Source organism: Trachemys scripta, chromosome 3 (assembly GCF_013100865.1).
Source record: "Trachemys scripta elegans isolate TJP31775 chromosome 3, CAS_Tse_1.0, whole genome shotgun sequence".
Taxonomy (NCBI): domain Eukaryota; kingdom Metazoa; phylum Chordata; order Testudines; family Emydidae; genus Trachemys; species Trachemys scripta.
Window position 1 is genome coordinate 190,128,783 of NC_048300.1, and position 20,281 is coordinate 190,149,063.

The window sequence follows — 20,281 nt, forward strand, 5'->3', positions numbered from 1 at the left end:
GTTTTTTTTTTTTTTTTTTTTTTTTTTTTTTTTTTTTTTTTTTTGAGATAGGGTAACCAGAACGTCGCACATTATTCAAGCTGTAGGTGTCCCATGAATTTATAGAGTGGCATTATGATATTTTTCTTATTATTTATCCTTTCCAAATGGCTCTTAATAGTTTTGAGTGCCACTGCACATTGAGTGGATGTTTTCAGAGAACTATCCACAATGACTCCAAGATTACTTCCTTGAACGATAATACCTAATTTAGATCCCATCATTTGTATGTATGGTTTGGCTTATGTTTTCCAATGTGCATTGCTTTGCATTTATCAACGTTGAATTTTATCTGCCAGTTCGTTGCCCAGTCAGTCAGTTTTGTGAGATCCCTTTGTAACTCTTCACAGTCTGCTTTGGATTTAACTATCTTGGGTAATTTTGTATCATCTGCAAATTTTGCCACTTCACTGTTTACCCCTTTCCAGATCATTTATGAATATGTTGAACAGCACTGGACCCAGTACACATCCCTAGGGGACACCATTATTTACCTCTCTCCATTCTGGAAACAGACCATTTATTTGTACCCTTTGTTTCCTGTCTTTTAACCAGCTACTGATCCATGAAAGGACCTTCCCTCTTATCCCATGACTGCATACTTTGCTTAAGAGCATTTGGTGAGAGACCTTGTCAAAGGCTTTGTGAAAGTTCAAGTACACTATATCCACCGGATCATCCTTGTCCACACATTTGTTTGCCCCCTCAAAGAATTCTAATACACTGGCAAGGTATGATTATAAAAGACATGTTGACGCTTCCCCAACATATCGTGTTCATGTAGGTCTGATAATTCTGTTCTTTACTGTAGTTTCAACAAATTTGGCTGGTACTGAAGTGAGGCTTACCGACCTGTAATTGCCAGGATCGCCTCTAGAACCTTTTAAAAAAAAAATTGCTGTCTGTGATGTTATTGACATGAACTGTGACTGTATAGACCATTGTTGCAACCAGAGACCTATGGTTGCACCAGGTCTTGTACAGAGGCAGTCAAGTGGGGTATCTATGGGAAGGTTGTAGTTTGCTGGTTATGATTATGCTGTCTGTATGTGTGTATCATTTTTGTATTAGAAGTTATGAATATTGGCTATATGCTTGTATCTCAATGTGTTTGATTCTAAGTATCCTCAGTGAAGCATTTGGTCAGCTTGTTGAGAAAGGACTATTCTCAGTAAGTGCCCAATGAAGAAATACTTAACTGACAATGGAATTTGGGAGATGCCAATCTACATCTGAGCTTTCCTGGGAATGTTCAAACTAATCTGTAAACAATGGCATCGGCCTACAAAAAGCTGAATCATTCATAGACAAATGACTTGCCCAGGTGGCTACAAACTCCATCTTGTTGCTGAGATTTTGCACAGAAGAACAAAAGGGGTTTCCACCCACAAGAGAGATAATATGAAAGGCTCTGGGAGCCTCTCCATTTTGTCTGAGAGCCCTAGAGGGGAGGGTAAAGTCACAAGTGCTGCTGGGGAAATAGGAGAGTGTCTCTTTAATTCCTCAGTAGCAGCAGAGACGGTTGTAACCAGTTCCTGTAGCTCTGGGGTTCAAGGCAAGTCCCTGCTGGAGGGGCTGGATGGAGCCAGCTCCTGTCCAGTGATCATCTTCCTGGGGGAGGGGAATTTTCCACCTTGTAACAGGGAGGTCTTCCCAGCTGCTGACTGCCAGGAAGTTACAGGTCTGCAGGGGACAGGTCCTGCCCTGGGGTGCACAGAGACATGCACCCCAGAGATGGAAGTTGGGGTCCTGGCGACTGCTGCAGTGGGAACAAACCCCGAGGACTCTGGAGCTGGAAGCAAGCCCAACCCAAGTGAAAGAGGTGGGGGATTTTGCTGGCCAGTGAAGGGTCTGTCATAGCTGATAGCTGTGAGCCTACAGCTGGATCAGGGTCACCTTCCCTTCTGGGGGACACAGGAGTGTCCCCCTCAGAGGGGAGCCCAGAGAGGGAAGTCCTGATGGAAGGTGAGGAGGGTCAGGAGGGTCTGTCCACCTTTTGGAGGGAGGCTTTTCCCCAGGAGGAGAGTGAAGAATCTGCATCTGAAATGCCAGACTTCTCACCTGTGGATCAGGTTTTAAGGAAAGACTGGGGGTCAGATCTCCTGGAGGGGAGAGTCCACCCAGCTGACTGTTGGGAACAGAGAGTGGGGTGACCAGGGGGATCTTACCAATCCAAAGCACTCCATTAAAGAATCAGAGGGGTAGCCATGTTAGTCTGAATCTGTAAAAAGCAACAGAGGGTCCTGTGGCACCTTTAAGACTAACAGAAGTATTAGAGCATAAGCTTTCGTGGATGAATGCCCACTTCATCAGACGCAAGTCTGATTAAAGAATAACAGGAGTACTTGTGGCACCTTAGAGACTAACAAATTTATTAGAGCATAAGCTTTCGTGGACTACAGCCCACTTCTTCGGATGCATATAGAATGGAACATATAATGAGGAGATATATATATATACACACATACAGAGAGCATAAACAGGTGGGAGTTGTCTTACCAACTCTGAGAGGCCAATTAATTAAGAGAAAAAAAGCTTTTGAAGTGATAATCAAGCTAGCCGAGTACAGACAGTGTGATAAGAAGTGTGAGAGTACTTACAAGGGGAGATAGAGTCAACGTTTGTAATGGCTCAGCCATTCCCAGTCCTTATTCAAACCGGAGTTGATTGTGTCTAGTTTGCATATCAATTCTAGCTCTGCAGTCTCTCTTTGGAGTCTGTTTTTGAAGTTTTTCTGTTGTAATATAGCCACCCGCAGGTCTGTCACTGAATGACCAGACAGGTTAAAGTGTTCTCCCACTGGTTTTTGAGTATTTTGATTCCTGATGTCAGATTTGTGTCCATTAATTCTTTTGCGTAGAGACTGTCCGGTTTGGCCAATGTACATGGCAGAGGGGCATTGCTGGCACATGATGGCATATATCACATTGGTAGATGTGCAGGTGAACGAGTCCCTGATGGTATGGCTGATGTGATTAGGTCCTATGATGATGTCACTTGAATAGATATGTGGACAGAGTTGGCATCGGGGTTTGTTACAAGGATAGGTTCCTGGGTTAGTGGTTTTGTTCAGTGATGTGTGGTTGCTGGTGAGTATTTGCTTTAGGTTGGGGGGTTGTCTGTAAGCGAGGACAGGTCTGTCTCCCAAGATCTGTGAGAGTAAAGGATCATCTTTCAGGATAGGTTGTAGATCTCTGATGATGCGCTGGAGAGGTTTTAGTTGGGGGCTGAAGGTGACAGCTAGTGGTGTTCTGTTATTTTCTTTGTTGGGCCTGTCTTGTAGGAGGTGACTTCTGGGTACTCGTCTGGCTCTGTCAATCTGTTTTTTCACTTCAGCAGGTGGGTATTGTAGTTTTAAGAATGCTTGATAGAGATCTTGTAGGTGCTTGTCTCTATCCGAGGGATTGGAGCAAATGCGGTTATATCTTAGAGCTTGGCTGTAGACAATGGATCGTGTGGTGTGTCCTGGATGGAAGCTGGAGGCATGTAGGTAAGTGTAGCGGTCAGTAGGTTTCCGGTATAGGGTGGTATTGATGTGACCATCGCTTATTAGCACAGTAGTGTCCAGGAAATGGACCGCTTGTGTGGATTGATCTAGGCTGAGGTTGATGGTGGGATGGAAATTATTGAAATCATGGTGAAATTCCTCAAGGGCTTCTTTTCCATGGGTCCAGATGATGAAGATGTCAATAATGTCACAGCTAACCTGGTGGCTGAACTTTGTGATTTTGTCCTCACCCACAACTATTTCACATTTGGGGACAATATATACCTTCAAGTCAGCGGCACTGCTATGGGTACCCGCATGGCCCCACAATATGCCAACATTTTTATGGCTGACTTAGAACAACGCTTCCTTAGCTCTCGTCCCCTAACGCCCCTACTCTACTTGCGCTACATTGATGACATCTTCATCATCACCCCCAACCTAAAGCAAATACTCACCAGCAACCACACATCACTGAACAAAACCACTAACCCAGGAACCTATCCTTGTAACAAACCCCGATGCCAACTCTGTCCACATATCTATTCAAGTGACATCATCATAGGACCTAATCACATCAGCCATACCATCAGGGACTCGTTCACCTGCACATCTACCAATGTGATATATGCCATCATGTGCCAGCAATGCCCCTCTGCCATGTACATTGGCCAAACCGGACAGTCTCTACGCAAAAGAATTAATGGACACAAATCTGACATCAGGAATCAAAATACTCAAAAACCAGTGGGAGAACACTTTAACCTGTCTGGTCATTCAGTGACAGACCTGCGGGTGGCTATATTACAACAGAAAAACTTCAAAAACAGACTCCAAAGAGAGACTGCAGAGCTAGAATTGATATGCAAACTAGACACAATCAACTCCGGTTTGAATAAGGACTGGGAATGGCTGAGCCATTACAAACGTTGACTCTATCTCCCCTTGTAAGTACTCTCACACTTCTTATCACACTGTCTGTACTCGGCTAGCTTGATTATCACTTCAAAAGTTTTTTTTCTCTTAATTAATTGGCCTCTCAGAGTTGGTAAGACAACTCCCACCTGTTTATGCTCTCTGTATGTGTGTGTGTATATATATCTCCTCATTATATGTTCCATTCTATATGCATCCGAAGAAGTGGGCTGTAGTCCACGAAAGCTTATGCTCTAATAAATTTGTTAATCTCTAAGGTGCCACAAGTACTCCTGTTCTTCTTTTTGCGGATACAGACTAACACGGCTGTTACTCTGAAACTTGTGATTAAAGAATGTTATTCCTGTTATGCTTGTAAAAGATAACACGGTCTCTTCAAGGCTGGGGGAAGAAAAACTTTGCATTTTGGAAGCTTCACAAGGGGGTGGGGTCCAACCCAAAGAAATCCCAGAGGGAGGGGCTGAGGGCAGGCATGGCTGCAGTGCACCCTTTCCTTGCCAAAGCCTCAAACACATGCTTGAATTGAGAGCCTCCTCCAAAAAGAGAGGAGACTCTGTGTCTAAACTCCTACCATGGTATACAAAGGAATTGGGAAATGCAATAGACACTGAACAAGCTAAATTGTGTGAACAGAGCCTGTCCGCTGTAGATTTGCTGTTAATCTTGTCTCTCTTGCTTCTTCATCTGTGGGTCAAGACAAAGAAGTTAATACTAATGGTAAACCCTTTAAAGATGTATAATACTGGGGAAAACTTATGTACATGCTAGGGATGGTGACAAAACAGTCCCGCAAGCACGTTGCTTTTCAGCTTATACCTGTAAGCAGGCTGGAAGCTTGGCACAGCAGCAAAAGCATAACAGGCCTCCACTGCTGTGTGGAAGGAGAAACTAAGACACACTGCCTCATGACATTGGTGGCTAAATGCCCAAACACCTACACTTTAACAAATATTGCTATCTGCATACTGTTAGCAAACTGGCAGAGAAAACAGGCTCACACGTAGTCTCAGCACATCAGGTGACAGTCCCAAGGGGGTCTCTGTGCCCCAACCTGTCAGTGTCACATTAGCTAGCCTGCAGGCATCCATTAAAGCGGATTTAAATGATAGGTTACGTACCAGTTCGTAGTTCTGCAATTTCAGATTTGAGTTCCTTCAGAACTCTTGGATGAATACTGTCTGGTTCTGGGGACTTATTACTGTTTAATTTACCAATTGTTCCAAAACCTTCTAGAATGACACCTCAATCTGGGACAGTTCCTTAGATTTATCACCTACAAAGAATAGCTCAGGCGTAGGAACCTCCCTCACATCCCCTGCAGCGAAGTCTCATGCAAAAAATTCATTTAGCTTCTCTGCAATGGCCTTCCCTTCCTTGAGTGCTCAGTTAGCAACTCGATTGCCCAGTGGCTCCACTGATTGTTTGGCAGACTTCCTGCTTCTGAGGTACTTAAAATTGTTTTTGCTGTTAGTTTTTCTGTCTTTGGCTAGCTGCTCTTAATTCTTTTTTGGCCTGCCTAATTATACTTTTATACTCGAGTTGCCAGAGTTTATGCTCCTTTCTATTTTCCTCAGTAGGATTGGACTTAAAATTTTTAGAGGATGCCTTTTTGCCTCTCACTGCTTCTTTTATTTTTGGTGTTTAGCCATTGTGACACTGCACCCCATATTCTTCATGGTGATATTATGATACGATTTTGACATAATCCTAATGTATTTTATGCAAGGTAAGTAATGTGAGGTGTCATTCAAAAGGTTGTTTTGCTGAATATGATTATTTGTATGCATGTATCATTTTTGTATCTGAAGTTAGAAATATTGACTATGTATCTGTATTTCAAATGTGCTTACACCTGGGCAACGCCCACTAGACAAGATGTTTTCATTCTAGACAGTGGGTGGGGAAGGGCCTATTCAGTGGAATGGCCTATTGGGAGAACAATAGGATTTAGGTGGGAGATAAGCTTCTTCTGGGGAGCCTTCCTGAGGATGCTACAGACAGCCTCTGAGAAATGGCTGCTGTGACACTACAGGGACATGTGACCATGTCACCTGGTTTGGACTCCATCTTGGGATGTCAGTATTTTTCCACTGACTGGCATGGGAACCAAGCTTTGAAACAAAGTGTTCCTGCCATATGCAAAAGCTATATAAGGCAGGGGAGTCACATCATTGTGGTTCTTCACGGACTCCCCACCCAAAGAAACTCCTGGAAACACCTGAGGAACAAAGACTGAACTGGGGGAAGTGCTGGACCCAGGCTAAAGGGATTTTTAGCCTGTGAATGGAACACCTGGGGATTCTAAGCTGCAAGCCAGTGCAGCTTGCCCCTTAGGAATCTGCAGCCTGCTTATATCATCCCTTTGGGTGAGGATTTGCTATTCATATCCGATCTATGTAGTATATTAAGTTTAATTTGCATTTTTGTTTATTTGCTAGGTAATCTGCTTTGATCTGTTTGCTATCCCTTATAATCACTTTAAATCTATCTTTTGTAGTTAATAAACTTGTTTTTGCTTTATCTAAAGCCAGAGTATGGAAGCCATAACTCGGGGCAGAAAGCTGTTGTATATTCCTCTCCACATGGAGGGAGGGGGCGAATTTCATGAGCTTATGCTGTACCATTCCTTGTGCAATGCAAGACAGTCTAATGTGGATTTACACTCTAGAGGGGTGCATGCCTGAGTAGCTGGGAAGTATCCTAACTGGAGCCTTCCCATGCAGTAGCTGGTCAGAGCGTCTGAATGTGTCCCTACCTGTATGTGTGCTGGTGAAAGTGTAGGCTGGAGCCTGGAGAGGGCTTGGCAGCCTGTCACAGCAGTACAGGCTGGTGGGTCAGGGGGGCTCAGCGGTACCCCAGTTCCAGGTGGCACCCAGAGAGAAACCCATCGCAGCCATGATCACACTTTTTTTGGTCATCTTACTATGTTTTTTTGATGTGGAGTATACATTTAATTTGAGTGTCTATTATGGTGCTTTTTAAAAGTTTCCATGCAGCTTGTAGGCATTTCACTTTTGTGACTGTACCTTTTAATTTCCATTTAACTAGTTTCTTCATTTTTGTGTAGTTCCCTTTCTGAAGTTAAATGATACTGTCGTGGGCTTTTTTGGTGTTTTCCCCCTCACAAGGAGTGATATATAATTATATATATCAGGGATTGGCAACCTTTGGCACGCCGCTCGCCAGTGTAAGGGATTCCCGCAGCTCCCATTGGCCTGGGACAGCAGACTGTGGCCAGTGGGAGCCGCGATCGGCCAAACCTGCGGATGCGGCAGGTAAACAAACTGGCCCGGTCCGCCAGGGTGCTTACCCTGGCGAGCCACGTGCCAAATGTTGCCGATCCCTGTATAGTCACAATTACTCACTTAGAGTTCTTCTTGATTTAGTCCTAAATCTAAATCTCCAAGAAAAAGTCATTTATGGTACCTAGAAACACACTCACTGTATCTCGTCCTGAAGTGCATGTACCCAGGACGCTAGTCAATATGGGGATAGCTGAAATCCCCTCTTATTTTTAAGTTTTCTATTTTTATAGCCTCTGTAATTTCCCAGCCCATTTTACCATCACCATCTGGGTCAGGTGGTTGGTAGTACATTTCTACAGCTATGCTCTGATTATTCAAGCATGGAATTTCTATCCATAGAGATTTTGTGGTATAGTTTGTTTCATTTAAGATTTTTACCACATTTGACTCTGCTTTCTTTCACGTCTAGTGCCACTTCCCCACCAGCACGACCATAGGTGCCAACTCCGTGGGTGCTCCAGAGCTGGAGCACCCATGAGCACCCACCGGCAGCCTCCCTATCAGCTCCCCCCTTTTTCTCAGCGCCTCCCACCCTTTGCAATCAGCTGTTCTACAGCCTGCAGGAGGCACTGGGGGGGGAGGAGCGAGTGTGTGGCGCGCTCAGGCAGTGGTGGACTAGCCACTGGGCCGATGGGGCCCATGCCCGGGGATCCCAACCAATGGGGGGCCTTGGAAAAAAATCTGCTGCCGGGTGGCGGAAGCCCAGAGCCCTGACTGATGGGTAGGCAGGGTGGGGGAAGCCCTTGTGACCCAACCCCGGTAGCAGCGCTGGGCAGGGGAAACCTCGCCAGGTACTGGTGCCAGATTTCTCTTTCAGCATGTAAGAGCCACCAATGGTGAATTATAGGGAGGATTAGGGGGCTGGGCTCCCTTGCTACTTTTATGGGCTCCACCTTCTGACTTATTCGAAGATGACAGTTTTGCTGGGGACGCAGCGAAGGGACTTTCCGGACTCCATGGAGAGGGGTGGGCTGCCGGGGCAGCCAGGGACCCTGGGGCCACAGCTGGTCCCGCTGCCAGGGCTTGTGTTTCAGTGGTGGATCCTGCACCGCACTCTGGAGAAGCACCTTGGTCCTGGTGGGAAGCGAGAGATGCTGCCCAGTAGCGGTCTGGGAGGAAAGACAAGAAGCCATGTCGGGGACTGGATGTCTGGCCCCCGGGGAGCTATAGGAAGGAAGACGGCAGAGGACAGGAACTGTCATCACAGGGACCCCAGGGACGAGGGGGGCAAAGACCGAGCTCTGCCTGTCTAGAAGCTCCGCATTCAGGAGAGGGGCCGGGGTGGGGGGTGGTATATTACATGCTGGCGTATATTAAATTGGTGGACGTGCAGGACACACCACACGATCCATCATCTACAGCCAAGCGCTGAGGTACAACCGCATTTGCTCCAACCCCTCAGACAGAGGCCAACATCTACAAGATTTTCACCCAGGGCTTTGGAGCTGGGCTCTGACTCCGCTCCAGCTCCAGGCAAAAATCTGCAGCTCCACTGCTCCGGAGTTGCTCCGTGCTCTGCTCCAAAGCCCTGTCTTCACCAAGGAAATAAGGAAACAAATCAACAGAGCCAGACGTGTACCCAGAAGCCTCCTGCTGCAAGACAAGCCCAAGAAAGAAAACAGAACACCACTGACCATCGCCTACAGCCCTCAGCTAAAACCTCTCCAACGCATCATCAGTGATCTACAGCCCATCCTGGACAACGATCTCTCGCTTTCACAGGCCTTGGGAGGCAGGCCAGTCCTCACCCACAGACAACCCGCCAACCTTAAGCATATTCTCACCAGCAACCACACACTGCACCATAGTAACTCTAACTCAGGAACCAATCCATGCAATAAACCTTGATGCCAACTCTGCCCACATATCTACACCAGCGACACCATCACAGGACCTAACCGGATCAGCCACAACATCACCGGTTCATTCACCTGCAGGTCCACCAATGTAATATATGCCATCATGTGCCAGCAATGTCTCTCTGCTATGTACATGGGCCAAACTGGACAGTCCCTACGTAAAAGGATAAATGGACACAAGTCAGATATTAGGAATGGCAATATACAAAAACCTGTAGGAGAACACTTCAACCTCCCTGGACACACAGCAGATTTAAAAGGTAGCCATCCTACAGCAAAAAAAAAAAAAAAAAAAAACCTTCAGGACTAGACTTCAAAGAGAAACTGCTGAGCTTTAGTTCATTTGCAAATTTGACACCATCAGCTCAGGATTAAACAAAGACTGTGAATGGCTAGCCAACTACAAAAGCAGTTTCTCCTCCCTTGGTGTTCACACCTCAACTGCTAGAAGACAGCCTCATCCTCCCTGACTGAACTAACCTCATTATCTCTAGACTGATTCTTGCTTGCATATTTATACCTGCCTCTGGAAATTTCCACTACATGCGTCTGACAAAGTGGGTATTCACCCACGAAAGCTTATGCTCCAATACATCTGTTAGTCTATAAAGGTGCCACAGGACTCTGTCGCTTTTTACAGATCCAGACTAACACTGCTACCCCTCTGGTACTTGACAAATTGCATAGTTGCACAATGTTTGGCTGAATTTCTGATAGCTGCAGATGTAAGTAATTTTCCAAGTTTAAATACTTCTGTGCTTAATTTTCACAGAAATCATCGCTGAAAACCCAGACAGAGATAACTTGAAGTGAATGGAAGCAGCACGTTCATAGCTTCATCACTGAGTTCTTCATCCTCTTTTTTAACAGAAATCTAGAATTCCTGGTATTTTAGATATGAAATTTGGTCTTCAGCATGGTGATCACTTGACAATTCTATGAGATGTTGTTGAGCCAGACTTAAGGTTGGAATGGTGTTAACTGTTATCAAGAATCTAATAGGTATGGGGAAATCATGTTAAACACCAGGAAAATACCCATAATAATGGGAATACAATCCAGACAAATGAGTAAGGATTTGGTCTTCAGTAGCATTTTGATCCCTTTCACTCTGTTCTTTTTAAAAGTCTGACAACACTAGAAACATCTCAGCATCTCCCTTTTCAATGGGGCATCTCCAAAGACAAAGCTTCTTTATGACTCCCAGATTTTCTCTTTCATATCTAGCATATTTGTATTCTTATCTTGAAGTTGTGGATTTAGTGCATTCAGTTTGCCATATATGCCCATCAGACACTTGAAAAAAATGACACAGTTGTTGACGTTACTAGGCATCACCCTAGGTAACTCGGGAGGGTGGAAAATCACAAGTGTCAATGAAGCCTTCCTGCACTAGGCCTAAGTGAACCAAACTGCTTCCATGTTTAAACTCTAATTGACCTCAAAAGCCAGGTGCAATTGGAATATGTAAGCAATCAGTTATCTGTGTGCAACCCCCTGCTCACACTGGTATCAAGTGGTAATAATGAGGCCTGCATGTTTCTGGCTGAAGGGAAAAAGGACAAGATAATGGTTTAAAGAAGTTACTAACGAGCTGAACTTATAGCTGCCAACATAATCTAACTGCTTAAATGTAATTGATATTTGCTTAGTAATTGTTACCAGGAACGGGAGGGTAAAGAAAGAGGAATGGGGGAAGGAAGGGAGGAGTAGTGGGGGAAAGGGAGGGGGAGATGATGCTTGACTGCAAAATGTATAAAAGAAGAAAAGCTGTTTCTGTTGGTGTGCTTGATTTGAGACGTGCCAGTCTCCTTGCACCACTTTGAGATCTCAAATAAACTTTGTTTGCTTCCCCACCTGGTGTGTTTATTGACATGAAACACACAGGGCAAAGAACCCGCTGTTGCTGTCCTCGGGCACTGTATGCTGGCAACACATTGACACCCCCACCCCGAGCCCCAGCAGAAGCTTCAGGGCTGAAATCCCAAGCCTGGGCACTCCCCTCACATATGTCTTATCTATATGTATCCTTATATATGTCTATCTGTTCCCACCCAGGACATTGCTAGATGCTTTGGGAAGATGCTGGTGCTGAAGTGTTCCATGAAACTGCAGATGCTGGAGAAAATGTTAATGCAGAACTTCCCCGAATCACGCAAGGTAATAGATCTGATCTGTTCTTTTCTGTGCTGTCTCCTTCGGGGAATCAGAACGTTGGGCAAGATGGAGGCAGAGCGGGGGGTGAGGGGGAGAGAAGCTTCTTTGCTACTACAACTGACTATCAAGGAACCTGCATCTGATAGCAGTGGGTTTACCAATATGACAGCGTAACCCACTAGTCAGCGTGTGTCTAATGCACCTCCCTTTGTGTCTGATCAACATAGGACACAGATCTGTTGGAGAGCCTGATTCTTTAGCTCCAGCTCTTGGGATTTGTGCTTTTAGCTCTAGGAGTCCATGGTTCAGTCTCATATGTGTCAGCCAAGGTGGCAGGCGTCACAATAGCAAGCCTCAAAATGGTCTCTCTGGTTCTTAATGTTAACCATGCAAGGTTAACTATAATGGTGAGGATGGTATAGGCTAGCTATACCTTGCAGCTAATTAGCAGGATCTTGGATCCTTATCCGGTATCTATCATCTGCGGGGGAGGGGGAGTAGAAGGGAAAGATAGTGTAACTCCCTATCCCATGATGCAAATGGATAAAGAAGAGAAAAGAATAAAGTAAACAGATGACAGCTTTTATTTGAAACAGTGAGATGTGGTTTGACCGTTTGGGTTTAAAACCCAGACCCAACCAAATAGATACCCTGGCAATAAACAAATAAAACTAAAACAAAACATCTCAGATACTGCACCATTTCTAAATGTCAATAGACAGTAGATGGTACAACACCATTGTCACGGCCAACTGATAGACCCTGGGTCTCCATCGCTGTTTAGTGGGAGATCAATAGGATTTACTGATGCTAATGAGAGGCCTGGCTCTGCGATCACCCAAGGGTGAGCGATGTACAGAAGTCCTGTTGCTTTCTCTGAAAACAATGTGGGGTTCGGAGATTGGTAGCACAGTCATAGTTCTTAATGCTGATGTCTTCAGATGCTGGTCTTCTGGTCCACGTAGCCATGAAAATACAACGGATCCATGGCTGCCTCTAGGACAGACAGCAACGAGGGAGTGGGTGCTCAGAGTTTATATAGGCACAAGCGCGCCAAAGTTTTGAGGTAAAACTGGCAGCTCCCCTGCTGGAACCTGTTTGAACCAGTATTGGGCTGACCGTTACCTGCCTTTTCCGTCAGAGTTACAAAGGGCACGAAAACTTTAGCAAGCAGCTAAACAAAGGTGGAGTTGAGCTGTTTGGCAGGCACGCCATTTTGAATTTCATATTCCATATCCAAGACATCGTCAAATACCTTAACCAAATGTAAAGGCATAAAGTACAACTTATTCTAAAGCACAAAACAACTTATAATCTCTATTTCATATACAAGAACACGTTACATTATCTGGCAGGTTTATGGAGCAGTGCTGAATATCAACAGAGGCAATCCCTTCAGGATGGAAGTGGTGGTGGATTCGTGGCCAGATTTCAAAGTTGTCATTACCAGGCGGCAGATGGAGGTAGATCAAAACATTTATAATCTGAGCTCCAGAAGAGCAAATAGACTATGGATCCTGTTGTGATTGAATCCTTTCCTTTAGCTTCTCGGCTGGTGTCAATGTCGAGTGGGAAGGGAGTAGCAAGGCTTGCACTCTCTAATACCCTGCAGAGTAGGTGACTTGGCTGATTCCTGGGAACCCACCTGTTCCTTATTAGTGGCAACTGCAGGCGTAAATGTATCAGGCCAAATTCATCCCCAGTGGAAGCAGACACAATGCCCGTTGACTTAAAAAAAAAAAAATCACTCTTGCTTATTCAGTGCTGGTTTGGGCCAATCACTACAAGACAAAGGGTCCAGAAGCAGCTGGGGGAAAGGCTCTCAGAATATTAAAATGGCCAAAAGCTTCAGGAAACTGCTGCTAGGCCCAGGTTACTCTTCGCTCAGCGACTGCCTTGGACAGATGAGGGTCCACCTCCATCACGGCTGTTAGTTACTGTGGGGTTGCGGAGAGTAAGGAATAGATTCTATTCTGATGCCTGGTGTTGAGATACACTGTGGAAAGTGCCAAAGAAGAATATCCTAATCAGGGAACTCCTGAAGATCCAGCGATTCCTTAGATCTCTGGCCACGGATCTCTGTGAGCTTTGGTTTCCAAACACAAGAAAAATTCCTTCCTTTTTCTTAACTATTCCATGCCTTTTCTATCCAGGATGAGATGGACGACCTTGACCATTACACCAATGCCTATGCAGTTTTCTACAAGGACCTACAGGCTTACCAGGAGCTACTGGCCAACACAGATACCATCAACTGGGAACAGATCTTTCAGATACAAGGTAAAGTCCAACTTTATCAAATAGGCTACCTGAGTGGTATAAAACATTCTGAGGGGGAATAGACCCTGCCATTGTATATTGGCTAAAGATTTCTTATAATAACGTGAAATGCAGGATTCAGGAAAGAGGTGGCAGTTGGACACAGCCCTCCTAGTTTTTGAATTTCACCCACACTGTATCGTTCTTCATCATTGGGCCAAGTTCTGCTCTCAGTTATAGAGGTCCAATTTCCTTGCTGCAGTAAGCGTATTTTTATTTCAGTCTGCTCTCTGTTAAAGGCAAGGATCCCTAGAGAACATCCAGCTCATTAACAGGACTGCTGATCATAGACAGCTGGTTAATCTAGTAGAAGGAGGTAATGAGATCCGGTAGTTGGAAGCTGAAGCTAGATCAGGGATCGGCAACCTTTGGCACGCGGTTCGCCAGAGTAAGCCCCCTGGTGGGCCCGGTAGGTTTGTTTAACTGCCGTGTCTGCAGGTTTGGTCGATCGCAGCTCCCACTGGCTGTGGTTTGCCTCTCCAGGCCAATGGGGGCTGCAGGAAGCCACGGCCAGCACATCCCTTGGCCCGCACCGCTTCCCGCAGCGCCCATTGGCCTGGGATGGCGAACCGCGGCTAGCGGGAGCCGCGATCGGCCGAACCTGCGGACATGGCAGGTAAACAAATCGTCCCAGCCCGCCAGGGTGCTTACTCTGGTGATCCACATGCCAAAGGTTGCTGATCCCTGAGCTAGATAAATTCAGACTAGGAAGAAGGTGCACATTTTTAAGAGTGAGGGTAATTAATCTCTGGAACAACTTACTTAGAAATATAGTAGATTCTCCACCACTTGAATTCCTTAAATCAAGACTGGATGTCTTTTTAAAAGATGTGCTCTCTGTCGAACAGAGGTTACAGGCTTGATGTAGAAATTACTGGGTGAGGTTCTCAGGCTTGCATCGTGTAGGAGGTCAGAGTAGATGATCATAATGGCTCCTTCTGGCTTTAACATACAGGGCCGCCCAGACGGGGGCGCAAGTGGGGCAATTTGCCCCAGGCCCTGGGCCTCGTGGGAGCCCCCATGAGAGTTTTTCGGGGCCCCTGGAGCGGGGTCCTTCACTCACTCCGGGGGCCCCGGAAAACTCTTGTGGGGCCCGGGCCCCCGGAGCTTCTTCCGCTCCGGGTCTTCGGCGGCAATTCGGCGGTGGGGGAGTGGGGGTCCTTCCGCCCCGGGACCCAATGCCGAAGTGCCCAGAAGACCCTTGATGGGGGGTCCTTTCGCACTAGGACGCGCCGCCGAAGTGCCCCGAAGACTGTGGCGGGGTGTCCTCCCGCCCCGGGATCCGCTGCTGAAGCACCGGGTCTTCGGCAGCAATTCAGCGGCAGGGGCCCCCCACCGCCGAAGACCCAGGCCCCCTGAATCCTCTGGGCGGCCCTGGAAGAAAGAAACCTGCAGTAATGCTGAGGGTTTTGAAGATTTCAGATGTGCAAACAGCTCCATAGTGAATCCAAGCTTTGTTTTTTTTAAAAAAACAACAAGGAGTCTGGTGGCACCTTAAAGACTAACAGATTTATTTGGGCATAAGCTTTCGTGAGTAAAAACCTCACTTCTTCAGATGCTTTTTTTACTCACTTTTTTTACTGAGGTTTTTACTCACGAAAGCTTATGCCCAAATAAATCTGTTAGTCTTTAAGGTGCCACCAGACTCCTTGTTGTTTTTGTAGATACAGACTAACACGGCTACTCCCTGATATTTGTTTTTTTTATTTATTTCCATGCGCATTTTGTTTTTTAAATGAGTCACTATTTATCTGTGTCTACGCAGGGCTCCAGGATGGATTATATGAAGTATCCAACACTGTTGCTACGTCTAAACAAGTCGATGTGAAACTATCCTCTTTCCAGATGTTTATCCTCCCAGACCCTGACATGCTGCCAGACGTCAGAACTCAGTATGTCCAATCGCATCCTTCCTATTTTCCATAAACATGATAATACTTAGCTCATATCTAGCACTTTTCATTAGTAGATCTTAAAGCGGGGGTCTCAAACTCAATTTACCTTAGGGCCAGTGCCAGTTCTCAAATCCTCCCAGTGGGTCAATAATGTCACTGAAGACGATGTTCAGAAAAGAAAACGTCAGTTTGTTGATGTTTGGCCTCAGTGACTGAGCAGCTGAAACCTTCAGGATTGCAGCAAGGTGTGCATCAGATAGTTGTGTTTGGTATTTTGACTTGTTTATATTCGTTATGGGAAAAAAATGATGTTGCCTCCATGGCTGACTCTGCCTGGCGATTAGAGATGTCCCTCTCTCCCAGCCAATAGGAGCTGTGGGGGGTGGTGCCTGTAACAGACGTTGCCTGCAGCGTACCTGCATGCATCTCTCCTCCACAGGCTGCAGTGGGGAGATTCTCGGGCCGCAGATGGCCCGCGGGCTGCGACTTTGAGACCCCTGTCTTAAAGAGCTTCAAATTGTGGAAACTGAGGCACGGAGAAGTGGAGTGACTTGACCAAGGATCCCCAGCAGGCCAATGACAGAGCTGGGAATAGAACCCAGCTCTCCTCAGTCCTAGTCAAATTCTCTATCTACTAGGCCACACTGAAATAATAGCCAGACTGGTAGGTCATTGGGACAAACGCTGGCTGTCTGAGGAAGAGCCTGGGAGTGAGAAGGCAATGCCAGGAAGTGAGAAGCACTGTATATATTTTTAAGGGTCTTACTAATTTTTAAGGAAAGGCAGAGACCTTGAGGTGTGTTGGTAACCATGATTTATTTTTCACTCTCCAAATCAGGTCCTCAACTCCCTGTAAAGGATTGTGGGTGGTGCAGTCCAACAAGCATTTCTTGTACTAAGAACTGCTACAGTTAAAACCATTTAAAACATCATGTGCACATATTACTACAGGGGTGGGCAAACTTTTTGGCCCAAAACTGTATGGAGGGCTGGGTAGGGAAGGCTGTGCCTCCCCAAAGGCTGGTGTCCCCAAACAGCCTGGCCCCCTGCCCTCTATCCGCCCTATCCCACATCCCGCCCCCTGACTGTCCCCCTAAGAACCACCGACCCATCCAACACCCCCCGCTCCTTGTCCCCTGACCGCCCCCTCCCATGATTCCTCACCCCTAACCGCCCCCCCGCTGCTCCCTGTCCCCTGGGACCCTCTGTCCCTTATCCAACCCCCCCCACTCCTCACCCACTTACCATGCCGATCAGAGCACCAGGACTGGGAGCTGCACTGCCTGGAGCCAGCCACGCCACCGCGCAGTCTAGAGCACGGAGCAGGCTGGCAGCTCTCGCTGTCCGGCAGGAGCTCGCTGGCAGCACGGTGAGCTGAAGCTGTGGTGTTACCCGGGGCTCTTTCAACCCAAAGCTCTTGGTAACTTTTACTCTGTGCGAGGAGGTGTCAGGAAATAAACCAGGGGAGACACGGCCATCCGACCGATAGATGGCCGGCACAAACAGGACAACACAAGAGTGCTTTCACTTAAAGCTAAACCTTTACTTAGTCTCAGCACTTACACACGTCCGCCACAAAACACCCCCAACCCTTGATAATTACCAAAGCTGAGTGTGGCTCTCAAGTAGCACAGCGGCAGCCCATCTACCGGTGCGGAACACAAGTTGCATCCAGAGGGAGAGAACAGTCCCGAAGAGTCCCCCAAACGAGTCCCCTTCTTTATACATTAGTAATAGAATGACATGTCCCTTAAAGAAACCTTGTCAAGTAAGCAGTTTCAAGCAAGAGGTTCCTTCTGATTATTGATTAACCAGGTGTGGGTTTTTCCAGAACTTGCAGCCTTGAGACCTCAATAGACATTCCTGGAGCATATCCTACTCTTTTAAAATGCATGTATCAGCAACTTCAACACAATTCTTATCAGGAAGGACAAGGGGTCAAGCTGCCCTTTCTGTGGCACCCAAAACCCCCTCCCCTCCTGCCTTGGTCAAGCTGAGATTGCTACATGGCCACTTTACAGCTTGCTGACTAGGCTGTCTTTAACAATAAGCCATAGTGGTTTCAAGCACTTTACTGGTTTGCCAAAGTCTCCCTGTACAGTGGGGGACGGGGGACAGCCGGAGAAGGGCTAGGGGCTAGCCTCCCTGGCCGGGAGTCCAAGGGCCAGGCAGGATGGTCCTGCGGCCCGAATGTGGCCCGAGGACCACAGTTTGCTCACCTCTGTATTACGAGCTTACTCCCAGGACTCAGACATAACTCATCCCTGGGCACCTGGCAGATAAGGGCTGGACCTCACATCTAGACTTCCTATACAGCAGTGGCACTAATCCTCAAATCTCTAGCCTGGCCTAGCAATCTTTCATTCCCTTTTCTGAAGTGGAACAGGAAAGCCATTGAATGGGGAAAGATGGCTTAGGGATGAAGTATTCTGCCTAATGCATTTCCTATACCTTCTCCCAGGATGGATCCTGCACCGAGACTGGCTTACCTTGATGTCTCTCATGCCAGCCTGCTGAATGAAACCTGGTCACGGGGAGGCAACGAGCAATGCCAGAGGTACATTGCCAACCTCATTTGCTGCTTCCCCAGCATCTGCGTGCTAGATGACAATGGGCACCCTGTCTCCTGGAGTCTGACAGATCAGTTTGCCACCTTGATTCACACTTATACCCTTCCTGAGCACCGCAAGAAAGGTTATAACCGTCTTGTTGCCACCATGTTAGCTAAGAAGTTACAGAGCCAGGGCTTTCCAGTTCAGGGTAATGTCCTGGAGGAGAACATACCAGCTATAACATTGTTCAAAAGCATGAACTGTCAATTTCTGCCCTGCCGATTTTTCAGACTCATCCACACTCCTTTCCGGTTTTTAGCCAGCCATGACCTATAGTCTAAACACCGGTATAAGTTATTGATCTCCTGAGTATCTCCTCCACTGTAACTAGGTGAAATATTACAGCCTGTGTTATATGGGAAATCAGACTAGATGATCATAATGATCCCTCTTCTGGCTTTAAAAATTTCTGAATCTAATATACCCTATAACTGTTCATGGTATCTCAGTTCAGCAAATCAAAGAAAGATAGGAACGGATTTAAGTCTAGCATTTGGTTATTGCAATTCATCTGTAACTGACATCTCCACTGTATTCCCTCTTATTAAAAGGACAATTCCTTTAGCTTAGCGAACTGTCTTGTCTACTCAGAGAGACAAAATAGGCAAGCTTATATCTTTTATCAGACCTACCCACATTTACTGGACAAACCAGATCTCTGACCCCTCCTGGCCTCTTCAAGTGCATCTCATCTAGATCTCAGGCCCTGGGCTGTCTCTTGGGGTGGAATCACATAATTCTCCCACTTTCAGACCAGGCCCTGACTTGCAGTCCCCTGTGTATCAACCTTGAATACCTCAGCAGACATGTCCAGACCCTACAGTTCTGTTCCTCCTGGGGAACAGACAGTGGTAATCAGCAACTAAACAGCCTCCTTCAAGCAAAGTATTATTTAGAACAAAAGCATTTAAGAGAAAAGTGGTCTTTAGTAATAAGGCACACTACATGCCTCTCTAGCTCACCGGGTGGTTAACAGTCTTACTACAGACTCCACATGGAAGATAAACTTCCTATAGACTCTTCTGCAAAACCGCTCTGTGTGTCAGCGTCTCTCCTCCCTGTCAGACCTCCATGATATTCTCTGGACAGTCCAGGGATCAAGGCACTATGGATATGCCTGCACTGAACTTAAGAGGCGTGACTGCATCTCCTGTAGACATGCCTGAGCTAGCTTCAATCTAGCTAGATCAAAGGTAGCTCGACTAACAATAGCAGGATAGTCACAGCAGCAGGGGGTGGGGTCGGGGTTGTGTGGAGCGCAGGTACATACAGGAACAGCTAGCTGCCCCTGCTGTTACACATTGACCAAACCGGACAGTGTCTACGCAAAAGAATAAATGGACACAAATCTCACATCAGGAATCATAACATTCAAAAACCAGTAGGAGAACACTTCAATCTCTCTGGTCACTCAGTAACAGACTTCAAGGTGGCAATTTTGCAACAGAAAAGCTTCAAAAACAGACTCCAACGGGAAACTGCTGAACCTAAATTAATATGCAAATTAGATACCATCAATTTAGGTTTGAATAGAGACTGGGAATGGCTGAGCCATTACACACATTGAACCTATTTCCCCATGTTATATTTTCACACCTTCTTGTCAAACTGTCTGAAATGGGCTACCTCGATTATCACTGCAAAAGTTTTTTCTCTTAATTAGCCTCTTAGA

General features: G+C 46.3%; 1 protein-coding gene across 3 annotated transcripts; it reads left to right on the forward strand.

Annotated features, from left to right (window-relative positions):
• Positions 1-1,567: 1,567 nt before the first annotated feature.
• GLYATL3 (glycine-N-acyltransferase like 3) lies at positions 1,568-19,885 on the forward strand. 3 transcript variants are annotated; one of them, XM_034763874.1, is made up of 6 exons: positions 1,568-1,861; positions 11,685-11,786; positions 13,139-13,246; positions 13,937-14,063; positions 15,868-15,994; positions 18,459-19,885. In XM_034763874.1, the coding sequence occupies exons 2-6, from the start codon at positions 11,709-11,711 to the stop codon at positions 18,883-18,885; spliced, it is 867 nt and encodes a 288-aa protein (XP_034619765.1). In that variant the 5' UTR covers positions 1,568-1,861; positions 11,685-11,708; the 3' UTR covers positions 18,886-19,885. The 3 variants fall into 3 exon arrangements, with proteins under 3 accessions (XP_034619765.1, XP_034619764.1, XP_034619766.1); XM_034763873.1 differs by lacking the exon at positions 1,568-1,861 and having other exon boundaries at positions 11,450-11,786; XM_034763875.1 differs by lacking the exons at positions 1,568-1,861; positions 13,139-13,246 and having other exon boundaries at positions 11,450-11,786.
• The last annotated feature ends 396 nt before the right edge of the window (positions 19,886-20,281 follow it).

Bases quoted from the DNA above. Each gene is read 5' to 3' on its own strand.
- GLYATL3 (XM_034763873.1), top strand. From the start codon at position 11,649: ATGTATCCTTATATATGTCTATCTGTTCCCACCCAGGACATTGCTAGA. The intron at 14,064-15,867 runs GTAAAGTCCAAC...GTGTCTACGCAG, and splicing joins ACAGATCTTTCAGATACAAG to GGCTCCAGGATGGATTATAT. The intron at 15,995-18,458 runs GTATGTCCAATC...ACCTTCTCCCAG, and splicing joins CTGCCAGACGTCAGAACTCA to GATGGATCCTGCACCGAGAC.